This window comes from Gymnoscopelus microlampas (genome assembly GCF_963454915.1).
Source record: "Gymnoscopelus microlampas genome assembly, chromosome: 8".
NCBI lineage: Eukaryota > Metazoa > Chordata > Actinopteri > Myctophiformes > Myctophidae > Gymnoscopelus > Gymnoscopelus microlampas.
Genome location: NC_139945.1, coordinates 38,288,049 through 38,306,841, shown reverse-complemented (window position 1 = coordinate 38,306,841; position 18,793 = coordinate 38,288,049). Strand labels below are relative to the sequence as shown.

General features: G+C 40.9%; 1 protein-coding gene across 1 annotated transcript; it reads left to right on the top strand.

Moving 5' to 3' along the window:
- The first annotated feature begins 450 nt into the window (after positions 1–450).
- urb1 (URB1 ribosome biogenesis homolog) lies at positions 451–18,793 on the top strand. Its single transcript, XM_084064893.1, has 39 exons — positions 451–664; positions 1,772–1,911; positions 3,025–3,176; positions 3,739–3,868; positions 4,220–4,316; positions 4,688–4,773; positions 4,861–4,986; positions 5,070–5,200; positions 5,432–5,627; positions 5,736–5,873; positions 6,000–6,173; positions 6,282–6,414; positions 6,527–6,649; positions 6,739–6,851; positions 6,955–7,074; positions 7,397–7,513; positions 8,193–8,331; positions 8,422–8,592; positions 8,760–8,959; positions 9,064–9,282; positions 9,816–9,998; positions 10,135–10,972; positions 11,085–11,292; positions 11,542–11,728; positions 11,817–11,875; positions 11,988–12,187; positions 12,310–12,420; positions 12,563–12,626; positions 14,338–14,506; positions 14,590–14,689; positions 14,790–14,950; positions 15,037–15,148; positions 15,244–15,350; positions 15,610–15,753; positions 16,183–16,292; positions 16,403–16,609; positions 16,795–17,036; positions 17,191–17,769; positions 18,100–18,793. Exons 1-39 carry the CDS (start codon positions 535–537, stop codon positions 18,294–18,296), a joined length of 6,813 nt encoding a protein of 2,270 aa, XP_083921019.1. The 5' UTR covers positions 451–534; the 3' UTR covers positions 18,297–18,793.

Below are 18,793 nucleotides of genomic sequence, written 5' to 3'. Positions count from 1 at the left end.
TGGCCATTTTCTCATAGCGTTATTATTTATCAGAGTGCACTACACCTCCCAACCATAGAGTTAAAAATAAGTGCTCCCAACTGATAGGGTCACGCAGTTGAAAGCACTACGGAGAAAAATTAAAGAAAATGGCCACAAATTGGATTAAGATGCTTTTTATTGAACAATTCAGAAGATACGAGTACTTCTAAGAAACCGTACATAATTGTAACATCCATGTCCATAGGATAAAAACGTTATATTTGAAATGTAAACGTTTATGTAGATATGCGAGTTGTAAATAGAGAAAGTGCAAACACCAAGTTGAAGTTCAGCCATGACGCTCGTCACGGACCAGCGTCGTCGTGTGTGATCCATGGCTATTGGCTAGACTCGGAACTACATTGCAGCGAGAACGTGACCCACCCGGAAGATTAAAGTCGCTGGACCTTTTTTTGTGTTTATGCAGCAACGTGTGTTTCACATCACATCACATGCATGTAAACCTTTAATCGACCGCTATTTGTATTTACGGTGTTATTATTGTTTTACAAAATGGCTAAGAAACGTCCCAATGAAGACTCCAGTGCGAGTAGTAGCTCGCAGGCTAAAAAAGAAAAGTTAGCAGAGTTCAATGGAACAGTTTTTAAAAGCATGTTGAAGGATCCCACGAAGGCAATGAAGGGTGAGCAAGTAATGAAACTGTGCTTTGTGGAAAAAAGTACTCTTTTTTTTAACCTAAGTAAAAGTATCAATACTGCAATGTAGAAATATACTCTGTTACTCTGTTAAGTATAAGTCCGGTAATCAAAATGTACTTTAGTAAAAGTTCAAAAGTATTGGCATCAAGTACCAAAAGTAAAAGTACTCATTATGCAGAATGTCCCGTTTCACAAGGTATCATACAGTATGTATGTATTAAAATCCTTTGAAAATAGCTCACGCAAGGCGTTGTGAGCTTGTAGATCTGCTATTTTCAAAAGTTTAAATAGGGCTGAAGTTAATGTATGTTTTTGTAATACTAATTCAAATCCACAAAGTAATTAGTAACTAAAGGTTTCAAATAATTGTAGTGGAGTAAAAGTACAATATTTGTCTCTGAGATGTAGTGGAGTTGAAGTAAAAGTACTGAAAATTGGAAATACTCCAGTAAAGTATAAAATACCAACACATTTTACTTAAGTACAGTACTTGAGTAAATGTACTTTTACTTTACACCACTGGTAACAGTCTGGTTGCCAAATGAATCAATTAGGTTAACCTACTAATGCTGGTTACTTGACAGAATACACAACTGTCTCTAAATCAGTGAGTAACACGACAAGCATGATATTATAATGTCACATAGCCGAACTGCAGGCCTATTGACATTTAAAGATAAGGAAATCTTTATATATTGGTTTTGAATTTCTTTACCATGTGACTAACCATTATGTTTACACATTAATATGAATGCTGGTGGTGGTCCCTTAATTTTGGCAAGTATCTTGTAGTTCAGTTGACAGATGGCCTCTTCTTTATGTTATATTTCCAACAGGGCTGGAGACATTACTATCCATTGCAAAAAGGCTGCCATGTGCTGACTTGTATGCTGTTGTTGAAGGCAACATGAAATGAGTTCTGTTGACAGATTGCTTCTTCTTTTGTTACATTTCCAACAGGGCTGGAGAGTGAGACAATTCTATTGATTGCAAAAAAGCTGCCATGTGCCGACCTTTATGACATTGTTGAAGGCTACATGAAGATAGGACAGTTGACTAATTTCCTCTTCTTTGTGTTACATTTCCAACAGGGCTGGAGACATTTCTATCGATTGCAAAAAAGCTGCCATGTGCCGAACTGTATGACGTTGTTGAAGGCTACATAAAGATTTCCATGGAATGCGCTGAGCTGTTCAAATTGTTGGAAGGAGAAAAGCTAATAGAAAGCGAGGTAAGCTCAAGGACAAGTCAAGTACCCTCTCTCACTTTGCACCACCTACACGCGGTGGTGTAAAGTAACTACAGTAAGTACATTTACTCAAGTACTGTACTTAGGTACAATTTTAGGCAAATATTGTACTTTTACTCCACTACAATTATTTGAAAACTTTAGTTACTAGTTACTTTGTAGATTTTGATTGTTATTACAAAACATACATTACCCACACCTATATACATTTCTGCCATTTGAAAATAACCGATCTACAAGCTCACAATGCATCGCATCAAAAGATTTTGACACATTTGAAAACTTGTGAAACAGGATATTCTGCATGAGTACTTTCTACTTTTGGTACTTTAAGTACATTTTGATACCAATACCTTTGTACTTCCTAAAATGGCCAATAGATGCTAGGGTATTCGGATCTTGTTGCAATCAGGTGCACCAATGCTGAAAACATTGTCTTTCCCAGTTCCGATTTGGCAAAAGGAACTTGCCAATCGCAAGAGCGAGTCAGAATGTGACTGTGTATATTGTGTGTATTGAATATTTGTATTGAAAAATTAAAATACAAATATTCAAGTAAAGTACATATAGGCCTACTGGAGAAAAAAAATCCTTAACTACAGTACTCAAGTAAAAGTACTTTGTTACGGTCCACTGCTTGGTAGTCTAGTACAACATTGATTCTCAAAGTGGGGTCCAGGGACCCCCAGGGGTCCTTGGGGGGTTCCAGGTGGTCCCCAGCACAATAATTTTAACCTTTTATACTTTGGCTATTCAAAAATAGCAGATGTACAAGCTCATAGCACTGCACCGAGTGCTATGAGCTACTATGTAGATCTGCTATTTTTGAAAAAATCATGAAAATTTGTGCAAACCTCTGTATACTTATTTTTTTAATCGAACATTTGTAACTCAAATATTTGCTTCTGGGGGTCCCTGGAACAAAATATTTGAGATGGGAGAGGGGGGGGGGGGGGGGTCCGTGGCCAAATACATATAATTTTGGGGGTCCTTTACATGAAAAGGTTTGAGAACCACTGGTCTAGTAAGTACGGGTGATTATCCAATATTTGTTTATTCCTGTGATGAGGATGACTTTTATTCTTTCTGTTCCAGATGATACTGATCTTCCAGAGCTTTGAGATGGTCCTATTGAGGACAGCCAGTGACCTGTCTCACTTTAGCATGGTTGGCACCACTATTGTGAGAAAGATAATTTCCAGCTACATGAGACTCATACTAGAATCCATCCATTCTCAAAATTACAGGTACGTATAAAGGGCACTCAACACTCTATATAGTACTTTAAATGACAGATTAAAGGTAGGTTAAGTGATACTTTTTGGTTAAAACATTTGTTTTTGTTAAAAGTGTAAAGCTCTGTATAGTAATCATTGCAGTAATAGGGGTCTCCCCATCTCTCCAGCTCTTTGATAAACAGAAAATACATTTTCAGGTGGGTGGCCACATTTCAGCCAATCAAGAGAGAGCTTACATTTTATATAGTGTTCTCTGCTCATTTCTTTGTGTCATCACTTCCAATTTCACTTGTTTATCCTTTATCTTGTGTGAGTTCTCTCTCCTGATTGGATGAAATTGGTATCCCGACCTGAAAATGCATTTTCTGTTTTCTAAAAAGCTGGAGAGACAGGGAGACTCCTGTTTCTGAACAAACACTATAGCAGCCAATGGTTACTATCAGAATATAACGCTATTTAACACTTTTAGCAAAAGAAAACATCACTTACCCTACCTTTAAAACTTTTATATGTGAATCATCAACATCCAAGCTTTGTGTCCTTGTTCCTGACATTGTTCCTGTACTCATAGGCTTGTGTGCCAGTGCCTCAGTCTCCTGTCTGCCATGGTAGCCCAGGGTCAAGATTCTGCCAGAGAGGTCTTCACTCTGATTCACTTCAATAAAGGCCTGTTTGCATTGGCAAGGAAAAAGAAAACAATGGTGAGATGTAGACATTAAGGTTTAGATGGGGATCCTGTTTGTGCTCTGAGGAAGTCAAATGTTCACTCAGCTGCTGAGAATCAAATGGTAATCAGCACAAAGCAGAAGGTGAATCCTTGCACATTTAAGGTGCAAGCTTAATAAGATAGTGAGGAAAGCACCATGTATTGAAACATCTGCTTTTTCACTTGCAACTTGAAGCTGGTTATTTATTTATTCTTGTTCTTGCCTATTTCTTAGGCAGTCTGTGGATACACCTTCTTAATGTATAAATTCACCATATGTCAGAATTGATACTCATTCATCTACTTACATTATATCTAACTTGTATTTTTGTGTGGTCTTTTCAAGGGAAAATCTGATGTCCGTGTTGCTTTTATTCGGTTTGCACTCTCCTTCTTGGTGTCTGGTGACAGTACAACGGTTGGACAGCTATTAGAGATCAAAGGTAATAATTTGATGTGATTGATATTTTTTTCTTTTCATTTTTATTATTTATATACAGTCAATTAAAAGTGGTAAAAAATAAAATAATAGTTAACCATCCTAGCGTCCCTATTCTGAGCATTTCATTATAGAGCGAACATTTTGCAAAAATAGCAGATCTACAAGCTTGTGAGCTTGTAGATCGGCTATTTTTGGCAACAAGATTTGGTTTAGTGGAAAAAAGGAGGGGCTAATTACCGACCCCTGTAGAACCCTGGACAACAAAGTATAAATGGTTTAAGTGGCATTACAGTAAACTACAGTACAATACAGGACAGAGTAAACTAAAATACATATTTAATCTTTAATTATATGATTATTTTATGTGTTCAGAGTTCCTGCCAGAGATCCTAAACTCGGAGCTGACTAAGGAAAGGATGTCCATTGTCAACCTGATTTTGTCAACCTTGAGCACCGGAGTAAGTTGGTGGCTGTTGAATGCACTTGAGGCTCTATTGTTTTAGATTGTTGTGAGGAGGATTCTAAATCTTTATTTTCTATTGCAGATTGTGCAGAACAAGGGTCTGAGTAAAACACAGAAAATACGTTTTTTCTCACCCTCTGTACTAGCCAACATAGCATCTCTATACAAATGGAATGGGATTTTGGACGCAAGAACGGATGAAAGCAAGGTATTTTTTTGTCTTTTGATATATAGGCCTCAGAATGATCACATCTGTGTTCACAGCAGACCTAAATCTCTTTCTTTTTTTAGACAGTGGAGAACCCAGAACAGGTTGGGAAATTGGTCATCCGTGAACTTGTTCACAAATTCCTCCTGGACTTGTGCTGCTCCCGCAAACACGGAATCAACTTTTATGACCCAAGCTTAGGAACAGCTGGCAAGTAAGTACTCCTAAGTATTGGGATTTTATTTAGTCTTTTTCTGGAAGCTCTCCCTTTATTAACCACTTATGCCCTATTTTATATGGTGTCATATCGCATTTTGAGCTTATATATCTGCTATTCCTTATTTCCTTATTTATGAAATATCTTTAGTTTTTGCCTATAATGACATGCCCAAAATAGGGATCCCAGGTTGACAGTGGTTAACCGCTGACTGTGCTTTCTGTCCAGGGTTGGTAACGTTGTGTTGCTTCAGTTCTTGGTGGGGTTGAAACAGGCCACAGAGGATGAACTGGTGGCAGAGCTGGTGGTCAGCATACTCAAGATTAGCCCCGATATTCTGCCTAGATACTTCAAGGAGACACAATATTCATTCACTCCTCGCCTCACAAGTGCTTGGCAGGACAATGTCAAGCTGCTGAAGAAGGTGAGGATGATTGCCTGTTTGTCTTTGTTACCTTTTGCAGTGACGACTAATACCCCCGTCGTCCCCGTCCCCCCTTTTTTTAAATTCTTTAAATTCTCTCCATTTCAGATCTATGAGGCTCAGCCAGAAATCTACAAAGTGTTCCCGACTCAGGAGGCTGTCCCAGTATCTCGCCTGCTCTCTATGATTATGGTGACATCTCTGCCTCCAGTGTGCAACAAGGCTTTCTTCACACAGGGCCTCAATGTGAGACAGCAATTCTCATATACTGTAGATGTAGAGATTCATTGGTTCAATGTCCACAGTACCATAACAAGCTTGACGATGTATTTTGATAACGTCTTCTCTTGCTTGTATCCTTGTATCCGACAGTTTGCCAACATAGCAGTTCAGCATACAACCCTCTCTATGATGTCCTTCATCTTGAACAGAGCCAATAAGAATATGGAGTACTGTTTAGATAAGTCTGTGTGGCAGAGCTCAGACATATACACTCCTGACATGATGGAAGACTTGGTGCTGCAGTACAGGGAGACGCTTAGCAAGGTAACTTTGGGAAAGGGGCTCACACAAAAAAAAAACAGTAATGCCTTTTAATGATCCTCACCATATCTCTGAATAAGATCACCAGCTCCTTTTTATGCTCTGCTCTAGACGTTTCCAGATATGACAAATATATTGTCAAAGTGGCAGTCACTGGCGAACAAGAACAAGGCAGAGAGTGGAGAAAAAAAGAGCGAGAAGGAAGGGAGCTCCGATGTCAAGGATGCCAAAACTAACGTGCTGGGTAATAACATTAGCATTAGCATGCATCTTTCTTATTCTGAGTAGCGCTGTTGAACAGGGTCAAATAAAAAAAAAAGATTATTGATCAACTCCTGTGTATTTTTGTTGTGCAGTTGCTGATACAGCTGAGGTCATCCTCCTGAAGGCTCTCATTCTCCAGGTCATTTGCCTTTATCAGAAGGTAGCGCCACATCTGGTTACCCAGTGCAAATTTGACTTCAGCAAGCTTTTAAAAGGTAATAGTCTCTGTGTGTTGAAGACACATTTATTGGAACTAAATCATTCAACCTAGTAATTGTCTTTGTTTTTGTTTTGAACACAACAGGGATCGTATCAGAGAAGGGCATGAGGGAAGAAGTTCCTCCTGTTCTGCAGTATCAAATACTGCAGCTCGCCTTAGATCTCCCTGCTAGCAAGTTCTCCTGGTTCCGTATTCAGGTGATTATACAAACTGTTCACTCCTCCGTTTATCATGTTTCAGAGATTATGTTTTCTTAAGAATCCACATCATAACTTCAATTATATATGCTTTATTGTACAGGATATTGTGGATACAGAAGCAACATCTGGGGAGAAGTCAGTGCTTTACCTGCTTCTCAAGATGTTTGCTAGTAGTAATAACAGCCACCTGAAAACGTCCACTCGGATGCTGGTCCTCAAAGTAAGGAAATGTTCTCCCTTGACACAATAGTGGTCAGTCTGCATCCAGCCCACACTGAGATAAGCGAAATCGGCTTTTTCATTGTGCACGATGATGCTTTCATATTACCATGTCATTATTTGCTGGATTACAATTGTAGGCACCTGCTTTGTGTGCGTGCTTTCAACATCAACATACTGTATCAAGCCAATAACACATGGATTAATCAGCATTTTTGAACTGCACAAATTATAGTAAAGAATCTGTTAATGGAGATGTTTATTATAAAGTATTGTTTTTATTATAAATAAAATATTTTGTACTTTTTTTTCTTCTTATGAAGGTGCTAAAGGACAGTGGTGTGTTTGAGTACACCTGGATGGAGCTGGAACTCTGGCTCAACCACTTAACAAAACTGGAACCAGCACAGCAAGAAGCTGTCATCCAGTTTCTAGAAAGAGTGAGTCTGTCTCTTTTCTTCATTGACACAGTATTATATATTGTATTTAACAATATATAAGTATTTAATATGATGTTATATATCTCTGCTGTCCAGCGCGAACCTGCTAACTCCAAAACGCTCATTGTTCAGGAAACGAAAAAACAAAATATACGTTTTTCAGGAAATTAAGAAAACCTTATATTTTTAAAACAAAGCAATACTGAAAAAGAAAGCTGAAAATTGAGTTAGATGGTTCGTTCTGGACACCGACGATATTATAATATTGTGTTATTTTAGAGACAAAGTGATACCAATACAACAAAAGTCAAAACAAACAATCCAGTCATGGTAAATGAATTGTGGAAAACAACTGGAAATGTAAAGCACTGCAAAAATAATGTAAAATACAATTACTCCTCTTACAAACCTTTATGTACTTACATGTACATTATGTGCCACAAATACAGACTCACTCAATATTTGAGATACTTGCACAATAAATAGATTAACTATTACACTTAGTATGAATTCCAGGGTATTTCTATTACTAATATATTATTACTATATCACCATATTTTTTTGCTAAAATCAGCATGACTTAGAGACCGTATACAACAAACTGCAGCTTGCCAAACATTGTTGCTGCAATTTAGCATATTTGCCATTTCTGTGGATACATTGAGTGATCTCTATACAGGTGCTGGTGAGATTGGTATGCAATCCTCACACTTACACGGATAAGGTTGCCAGTCTGGTACAGGAGGCAGCCTACGTGCAAGCTAACCTGAGTGGTCAGGAGGGAGATGCTGTCAGTATCCCCATCTCACACATTGATGGTAAGGGTCTCAAAGATGCAATTTCTTCCTTCTTTTTTTTTTAACTCTGTCAATTACTGGCATTTCTATAAACCTGCTGATGTCCTCTAGATGTGCTCGACATGGTGGATGTAATCATGGATGGCAATGAAGGAGAGATGGAGGACTTTGGGCCATGTCTAAGTGATGACCTCATCATTCAGACCTTCCCCTTCAGCCCTGTGGTGCCTGCTGTTCTTGAGGCCCGTAACAAACTGCCTCTGGCCTTCAAAGTGGAGAATGGTAAACCTGCCTTGGATATGACATCGCACAGATTAAAGAAATATCATTTCCGATTAACTTTACTTGTATTGGATATTGGTAATAATTGTATGTGTGTGTTGTTTTCTTTTACTCAAAAATGCTTCCTTTAAGTTAATCAACACATTTTTAACTGTTTTTGAATAAAGGTGTGGTTTACGAGTTCATGGCGGCAGTGCTCTCAGATGTGCTCCATTGTCAGAGAGATCCTCTCCCATTGTGTTTGGCGCTACAGCAGTACGATAAAGAGCTTGTGTCCTCTGAAGACTCAGGTGATCCTCATCCTTCCGTCATACACTTTCATCACTACTACTCTAAGTGGATACCACAGCCGAGCCAGGAGGAACTGGTCAGTGTTAACCTTACTTGATGCAACGGTCATGTAATAGTGCGATTTACAAATAATTCCAGACTTGGATAAAGGTTCTAATACGGTTCTGCTCTGGTTCACAGTTCAAATCATCTGAATGCAAGTCCCCAGGCTTGCCAGACCCTTCTTCATTCAGCACATTGATGAAGGCTGCGTACAACCAAGGCCCCTCCATCTTCCTTGAGGACGGCTTTAAGAGCAATGCAGAGGCATCTCTAGCTACCATGGAGATGACGGCGTTTCCTGTGGCGACCAGGCAGATCTTGCTCTACATCAAATCCATTGTGGATAACTTTGGCACGGTAAGGGGCCGTGTCCACAGAAAGTGTTTAATGCGCGGTGGAGCGCTTTGGATATCATGTCGGGAGCGCTCTCTCATCGTGTTTATTGATGCTGGCAACGTTTAACCTATCAACCGTTGCTGTGCTCGAACGTCCTGTCATCTGCGTTATTAGCACAAATAGTTTATCTGAAACAACATAAACATGGATTATCATGGTTGTGGTAACAATTCAACACCGGGTCGTAAATTACCGGGTTCTCATAAACAATCAGTAGGATCGTAATGACCGGCACTCCTCTCCAAAATTTTAACTATTGTCTGCTTGACGAGTCCAGGGCACTCTGCCAAAAACCACTGGCCGCCAAGAGCTCTGACACGCAATGCTCGGGCGCTGGGAAGAGCACCGCACCAGCGCGTCTTTACCATAGAAATTCATGGCAGACAGGCGCTCCTGTGGATACTAAGAGCTGAAAACAACCTGTATTATGGAAGTTAATGTTAATAAAAAAAGTTTAACTGTTATTCAGGTCCAACTTTGTTTTTCCTCTGCAGCTTTCCAAAGACATATGCACCCCAGTTTTAAAGACCTTAATGGGAATCCTCTTTGACATGGTGAACAAGCTTAAAGGTATTCAGAAAGCAGCAAACTCTGAACCAATGGAAGTTGACTTGCAAGAAGGATCAGACCTCTTTTTGGAGAGCAACCCGTCTGCAACAGAGGCCAACAGAGATGAGGTTTGAAAAGACACTGATTGGATGTTCTTACTAGGGGAAATTGTATTTGTCCTACTTTAATGGTGTGGTTGAGGAATCATGATATGACATTTTATATTTTGTTTGGTACTGTATGTAATCACACTGTCTTATTTAGATCCTCTTGGCTGTGCTGAGCTCCGTCTTCAAACATCCATGTTTTGAGCAGTGGTTTCTGGCTTTGGAGCTTGCTGCTTTGCCTCCTCACAGCCTGAACCCTGTCAGACTGAAGCATCTATGTGGCCAGCTGACTGATGACCTCCTGGTTCTGCTGAAGACCTGCACCTCCCAGCTTCGAGATCTGGGCCAACTGGAACTTCTCAGTAGCTACATGGCCGCTGTTGAAAGAGCGGTGCTTCGAGAGCTGGAGGTTAAGAGCTCTCAGGCACCAAAGAGTCAATCACGGCCCATACAAGCCCTCCTTTCTCTGCACAGCTACATGGACTCCTCTCATCTGAAAGAGGTGGTCTCCACCTTGCTGCTACTCCCCCAGCAGAGCCTCATCGCCCCCAGCGACGATGAGACACCAGACGAGCTCAGTGTGTATGGTCACGCAGCCCTGCAGATCCTCACAGAGAGCAACTCGAATCATTCCACAGATCACCGCTTTTGTCTGACGCAAGTGCACCTCCATGGTTTGGCCACACTGTTTCTTTCTTGCTCTAGTCCCGCGCTGGAGGCCTTCCTGTTGCAGAGGCTCTCAACTGAGCCAGGTGACGCCAAGCTTATCCATGAAGACATACTGCTGCACTGCCTCCAGCGGCCCCTGCCAGCTACACAGGCAATTTGCTCCCTCCTACTGCAGAACTGCACCACACACCGCCTCCGCTTTGAGCTGTGGTGTCTTGAGCCTGCAAACTTGGCGCAGCTTTCCTGCCAAACCGAAGCTTTCCTCCCCCTGCTCACCACCTACCTACAGGCAGCAAGTAGGGAAGATCCAGCCAGGCCCAAAGATGGTAAGAGGAATTGAACTTAGCTGACATTATCTTGGATAATATCCAATATGACCATACTGTACTACTACTCATGTTATGTGCTCTACTTTCCTGTGTGCATTCTGTTTGACAGTTCAAACACAAGTTTTAAAAGCCTTGAAGCAAGCTCTGCTGGACAGATTATGCCACTCTGTGCTGGGTGATGACAAAACAGAAGACTCTGTGGTCCTACATGCTGAGACTCTGGCCTGCCTGGTCAAGTTGGCTGCAGATGTTAAGGATATCACGGACTTGATCAACAAGTTGCCCACAGCCCTTCACACAGTGGGCCATTTTGAAAGGTAACATCTTGCTAATACAAGCAGTACACACATCAAAAGTAGGAATTGAAAAAAAAAAAAAAAAGGTAGCACATCCAAAATTTCAAATCAATGGAGGCCAAAGTACTCACATTTCCACTTTTTTTTATTGGTACACACCAATAAACGAACGCTTACGCGTTTCGGTTATGAGCCTTCATTAGAGCATTGAATATACATTTTAAAATCGATGTAATATGCTAAAATGATTGACTTATTGATCTCCTTCAGGTGGCAGCTGGTAGATGTTGTCGGTGAGAAGCTGGATGATTGTCCAGCGGAACAAGAACCCTGGAGGAAGTCTGTCATCGCTGCTGCTGTTAAGTGGTTAATCTCCTCTTACAACTACTCTAAAATTCAGGCCACTGCCCCATCAGCCCAGGAGGAGAGTGTCCTGCACAGACTGCAAAGAATTCTCGTGGGTTTTTTAATTCCTCATACATACATTTACAAGACTTTTTCTGTATAGTCATTTCATAATTCATCATAATCTTATCTTGATGCAGACCGCTCCTGAAGACATCACACCATCTGATTGGAACAGTTTTGTCAAAAATGGACTGAAGTAAGATGTTTTTGATGATGTGCCACATTTTATCCATTTTGTGAGTTGTTTCATGATGTACACAAAATCTGATATCCACGGATGAGCTCATGAAAACCTTCTCTCCCTCAAGATACCGCTACAAAGACCGCCACTTCCTGAGCACGTTGAGTGACTTGTTGGAGTTGATGTATAGTGGTACTGCTGCTGCCAATAACTTACTGCCCTTAGCCACCATGCATATGATGATCAGCAGCCACTCACTGTTCCTACCCACCATGCTGGACTCTAAGAATGATCCGAGTGGAGATCTTCAGAATCTACAGACCAAAGGTAAATATAGAGTGAATTCCCCATACCCTATAATTAAATTGGAGGGGAAAAAAACATTGCACAGTTATTTGTTGACTTTCTGTTTTTGTAATGATAACACACATGTTTTGTGTTCACCCCAGAGGCTGTGGTGTGGCTTCTTCTCTGTCTGGTGAAGAAATGCCCGTTGGTCTGTAACGTTAATCACTTTGTTGTGCTTTTGGGAGCATATGGAGCTACGCTGAGCACTTCAGGTAATGCCCAAAAAATCTAGGAGTGTGTGTGTGTGTGTGTGTGTGTGTGTGTGTGTGTTTGTGGGTGCGTGCACATGCTTGCATCAGTGTATGTGTGTTTGTTTGAAGGGCATCTTCTCTCACAACTCATTTTGATTTGCAGATCAGAAGCTGTTACTTTTACTTCGGGAATATGAAAGAAACAACATCAGCCTGTTGAAGTTTCAGTAAGTAAAATCAGGGATGTCACTAGGTTTGAAAACATTTGGGCGTGAGTCCAAGTAATAGGTTCTGTGCATAACTGTAGTCCCGGGATTCCAGAAGGCGGCATAACCTTTTCCTGTTCTAGTTCATTTTCCATAGCTTTGTTTGATTGGCTCTGCAGCAGTTTTGAACAGGAAACGCATTGGAAAGGTGTAATGTGTGTTTCCGGTTCAAATGTGTTCCAGAGCCATTCAAACAAAGATATGAAAAAAATTTACCGGAACAGGAAACCTGGGACTACAGCGCCTATTTGGGGCTGAGCCAGGAAGGGACATTCCATATATTTTACCTTACCTTACAGAACCAATTTGTTTTCATCTGGGGCTCTCTTCTACAATGCTTGGGGGAGAAGTTACATCTGTAGTGCAAATTCTTAAATTTGATCACTCTTATGTGTAGCAGTTTACACAAATATAATGAATCATCACAAGCCTGATGGATTGAATTGAAATACTTTTTTACTTGTACTGTACAACCATTTAAGCAATATCTGGGAAGTACTTTGCAAAGAAAGATTATCATGTTAGCTAGATAACTTGCAGTATGAAATATTTTCTGTTTTTATTATCAATCAACATGCATAACTCATGAATCATAATTATACTCAAGTATTCATATTTTGTTTTACTGATTTGTCCGTATCGCCACTATTATGTTATATGTATGATATTGTTTCCATAACACTTTTTTTAAATATATTCAACGATGCTATAAATTGTGATTTAGTTATTTCAGAAGCAGTTATAGAATGCACATATTTGGATTGGGAAAGAGTAGGGTAAATGGGTTCCAAAATTATATGGATATATCATATAATTTGAAAGCTACAACTGTCATCTACAATTACAACTGTCATCGACAGTATGCCTGCGTCACAAAATGTATATTGTTTTCCATAGCACATTTTTGTATTCAACAATGTTATAAATTGTGCTGTAGTTATTTCTGGAACAGTTACAGAATGCACATCTTTAGGAAGATTAAAATGGGTTCTCAAACTATATGTATATATAAAATAATTGAAAGCCCTTTCAGGTAGACAGGAGGACAAATGTGGCCACTTATTCAAACATTGCCATCTTTTACCGTTAATAGAGTATAGTAAACAAGCCACGCCTTCTTATGTGCCTCCATGCAACACTTCCCAAAATCTTCATGAGTTTTAAGATTTGTGTTGTGCAGCTCAGGAAACTGGGCAATGCAAGGACATTGGTGACTGTAAACTAGGTCAAAGTTCAAACTATTTAAACTTGACTGAAATTATTATTAAGTGCATAGATGCACTTAATAAATGAATTTGCTCTGGCAGATTCGTCTGGTTTCCAAGCTAAAATGCACTATGCACCCAGGTGCATCATTGCTGAGTTGGTCACCCTCGATAGGAAATGAATGGTTTGACGCTCTGTTCAGTGCTTTGACACTGATCAAGTGTCCAGTCCACACATAGCAGCAAGTGCTGAGGGTGGATCTGAATGAAATTTCCTGTTGATGTTTCAAAAATATTCAAGGCTAGACAAGACATTTTTTTACTCTGGCTAAAGTGCCAGAATCCCTTCTGGAGCATAGCCTGAGTGAAATATATTTTGCATGTTATGTGGATAGCATACAAAATATCCATGTATGTATGGGAGAGACGGTCACGGCTGTGAATGAATTATGTGTTTTGAACTCCAGATCTCTGTTGTGGGGTCCGGCAGCAGTGGAGCACCACAAGGCCAGGAAAAGCCTAGGAGCTTCTCTATGGCAGCAGGCTAGTTCTGAGGACCTGTTGGCCTTGCTCACTAGTGAGAGAATGCTCCACACCATTGCACACTTCCCACAACATCGTAGGATTCTCCCTCAGGTGGGCACATACATTGCAATTATACATGCTTTCAGATTTATTATAGAATGTATCCACGTTAATCACATTTTGCTCTCTTATAGGAGGGTAAAGAGCTTTACAAAGACACTGAAGTGAATGATGCTGGGAACTTGTATGATCCCTGTTTCCTGTTGCCCTTGTTCAGTGCCATGCTGCGGCCAGGTGGGTGTATACAGTATGTAACATTTGTCATCACTGGTCCAAATCAGCTTTTGATATTGACGATAACAACAATTGCCTTTTTTCTTCATCCACATGACAGAGAGTGTGATTGACTGTCTAAAGTTTGTATCCAGCCATGCCCTCGGGTTCACCTTTGTGGCCCTGAGTAGCAATGACTCCAAAGTGCGCGCCGCAGCCTACCATGTACTGAGCTCCTTCTACCTACACCTGGAGGCTGCTCGCTTAAAAGAGAAGAGACAGGTACTCTACTGTAATGTTATACGTGTTGACAAATTGCAAAAGGAAACTTTTGATATATTTCAGTGATATATTTCTTTCTGTTTTAGTTGCTGTACTTGATGGACACCGTGAAGAATAGCATTAGACAACAGAATCTAAGACTCCCCTTTGTGCTGACTACATACATTGCCAAAGTCACCCAGCAGATGCTCAAACCTGGTGTGTGCACACTCGGTCCACTGGAAAACATTACATAAACCTCCCCTGACCTATGGCATTTGATTAAGAGTTGTTATTTTTGCTCAAATCCCCAGAGGACCACATGTACGCAATGGTAAACAAGTTCCTGCTGTCCCATCACAATCTGGACTTCAGACGAGTGCCCGAGTTTTTCAAGCTCTTCTACAGTTTTGACATAGAGGTATTACTGTTATTTTCATCTGCCCTTATAAGACATTGTTTTATTATGTATTCTGTGAAACATTAATCACAATCAAACAGATGGTATTCTGTAAAATAAATATCTGTCCAAACAGACAGCTTATGCCAACAACTGCCAACCTTCATCTGCTGTTTGTTTTGCCAGTGTTTTTTGTTTTTTTAGCTGATGTTATCCCTCTCTGTGTAGAGAGACTGGAGAAATGACCTCGATTGTGTGACTAATGTGATTTTACTTGCAGCACAAGGTGGAACGGGAATGGATCCTGACTGTGCTGGAGGAGGGTTTGACCGATCGTTACTGCTACGAGTTGTGTGACCAGCAGGGTATTTTCCAGACCCTGCTGGCATTCAGCAGTAGCCCCTTGTGCAATGAGTACACCCAGGTACGCAGAAATGTTGACATGGGCGAAGTCACTACGACTGAATGTTGTAGAAGATGTCTGCTGTGCATTATATTCACCCCCCCTTTTTTTTACTTAAAACACTTTGAGGGAGAACCCTCCTTTTTAAGTGGTGCCGGAAGCCGAGGTACAGAAATACAACAAATGCAGACACAATATAAATCAATTGGCAATAGAAGAAGAAAACAAGGCTATATAAATATGAATTAAAACATCAAACCACTGTACTGACCCGGGCCAAATTTCTTGTGCACTCTGCCAGTAGGCCATAGAAGTACCTCTTGAAATATTAATTTGAATATTATAATAGTCAATGGGGTTCTGAAGGGGCTGTATACCTTGCCCAAATTTGGAATTTCTATTTCTTTGGTTAAACACTTATCTACAGTGTATGTTCATATGATCTTCTAGACTCATATCATCAGGGTATTGCGCCAAGCTAGCCGTGTGACCAGAGCTGCTTATAACCTCACCAAGGTTTCTGGGCTCTTAACCTGGATGCTACAGGTGGTCGAAAGAAGGTTAGCTCTGCTGCAATGTATTGGAATTTGTTTTCAATATTTTCATTCAGACCACTACAATACCTACTATTCTGTATTCTCTGTTATCTTATCCTGCTGTTATCTTGCAGGAATCTGGATCTGAACCTGCTCAGTGCAATCATAGATCTGCTCCATGTGCTCTGGTTTACCAACCTGGGACAGAAGGAGAACCAAGTGGATGGAACCACCACTTGCTTATCTGCAGGGGAGAGCCCTAAGAGCGCAAAGAGGTGCCTCCCTCTCCCACTCATCAATGAATTCCTGTGTGTGGCATTCAGCGTCATTAGACACCTGAGGTAAAGTGGCATCTACTTACTGTTTGGTTAATGTGTGAATGTTTACCTGGGAGTGCAAACACTTCTCTATTTCTAGTGTCTTGATACTGCAACAGCAGAAATACATCTTGAAGGTAGGGCAACAGATAACTGTCAACTTTTGATATTTACGTACTAGTCGTGTTTGTTTGATCTCATCCCTTCAGGATGGGTGTGAAGGCTGCTCACCTCAGCCTTTTCCTGCAGACTCTACGCTCTGTGCTGAAGCATTGCAGGACGGCTCTGAGTATGAGCAAACAGGCCAACTGGCTCACACTGATCCCCCAGCCCCTGTCCTGTGCTGAAGCCCTCACTCTACTCCAATGCTGGGCCTCACTGTCCCATAGTGCCACGATCCTTGCCCAGCTACACTCTGTGGCTGAAAAACACAGGGTGAAGGATCTGCTGGGTGAGTGCTGGAAAATTCTTTGTTTACTATGCCTGAATTGCTTGATAGTTTTACATTAAACAGTGGAAACTCCAGCGCCGTCCTCGGTTCATAATTTAACTTGCTCCATATGTCTGATGTGAGATAAACACAGCTCTGTTTACCTTCCATTCAGGGACAGGGAAGGACAAGGCCAGAGGAAAAGGGTCCTTCACCCTAACGGGGGACCTGGGAGATGACACTGAGGCAGAGAAACGAGAGCAGGCTCTTCTGAGCGAGTGTAAACCTTATCTCAGCAGCATCTTTGTTCACTGGGAGCCTGTTTGTACCCCCACTGTACCTCAAAGTAGTCAACTGAGCCAACCAAGTGACAAACAGGATGCTAGGCTGTTGGTCAACGATACAGCACATCTGCTCACCAAATGGTCCTTGCGTGCATTGGTGGAGGGCCCGTTTGATGAAAGCAGAACAGTAGACTTCCTGCAGTGGTTTCACAATGTTGTGATACCACACAAAGACGTAGTGGAAGTTGTGGTTGGTGACCCCGGCATTAGAGTCGACTTCCTCGCACTCTATCATCAGGCCTTTGAGTCCCCATGTCAGTCTCATAGTTCATCAAGAGTGGAGACACGCCATCTGTTCACCACCATCATGATAAACCTGCTGGAGTCCCAGGGCCACACCTCAGATGACCTGCATCAGACAGCGCTCAGTGCGTGTTTGTTAGATGCCACACAGGAGCAGTCCAAAAGGGGTAAGAATTGAACACTTACTGTATTTAGTTATTTGTTAACGTATGTTTCCATATCTAAGTGGAATGTGCATTAGTAGAATTGTAGAGAGAGTTGGATCATGCTTATGCTTAAATATATTACATCATAATTTCATTCCCTATTTTCGGTGCACTCAAAAATAGTTAAGTGGGACATGTGGCTGTGGTGGACAGTGAACCTAGGACATATCTATTATGAGACCGTTACAACTAGATTACTCTTCAGTGTCTTGTCAGTGTCCACTATGATTTGTTACAGAATATATGAATGCCATTGCAATGACAGTCCCATGCCTCTTTTCTCCTCTGCAGAAGCTGGGCTGGTGCTTTTGTCGTTGTACATACATGAGCTGTGGAGTGGTGCCCAGACAGCACAACTGTTCCTTTTTCATGCCAAGCTTGTGACTGGTGCCAAGTTCAAGGGACGGAAGTCGTCCAGACGGTCATTGACCGAAACGGCAATCGGAACCATCTGCAATGACATTGTTTCTACGATGAAATCTACATAGTCATTATGCAGAGCTGTTGCTCACCAGAAGGAGCAAGCCTTCTAGGCCAGGGCTACAGCTGTCGAACTGTGATGTTTGAAACCATCTCTCAACAGAGGTTTGCTCATTGACAAACAGTTACAAGTGGGATACAAATTCATTCCAGGTGGTACACTGTCTGGTATGACCAAGTATTGAAGCACCTGACAGAAGCAATTAAGAGTAAATCACCTATCAGAAAATCTATATAGTCAAAAACAGACAAGCCAAGGCTACTTGGGAAATAGGCATACAGTACATGAACCTACTATGGCACCAGCCAATGATGTGGCCTAATTTAAACACACCTACTTTAAAACTGCAGGCAAGAATATATCACTGATATTTTATCATCATGTTTGTCAAATAACTGTTAACTGTTCATTATAATTATATTTGGAGAACTGTGATTTTTGTTAATGCTTGCTTTTAATTAATTCTTTGATTGGATCAACAACCATGGAATAAAAGAAAGCTTA

Excerpts from the sequence above, each read along its gene's own strand:
- urb1 (XM_084064893.1), top strand. The coding sequence starts at position 535 with ATGGCTAAGAAACGTCCCAATGAAGACTCCAGTGCGAGTAGTAGCTCG. Across the intron at positions 6,852-6,954 it reads TCTCCTGGTTCCGTATTCAG|GATATTGTGGATACAGAAGC; the intron begins GTGATTATACAA and ends TTTATTGTACAG. Across the intron at positions 11,729-11,816 it reads ACAGACTGCAAAGAATTCTC|ACCGCTCCTGAAGACATCAC; the intron begins GTGGGTTTTTTA and ends ATCTTGATGCAG.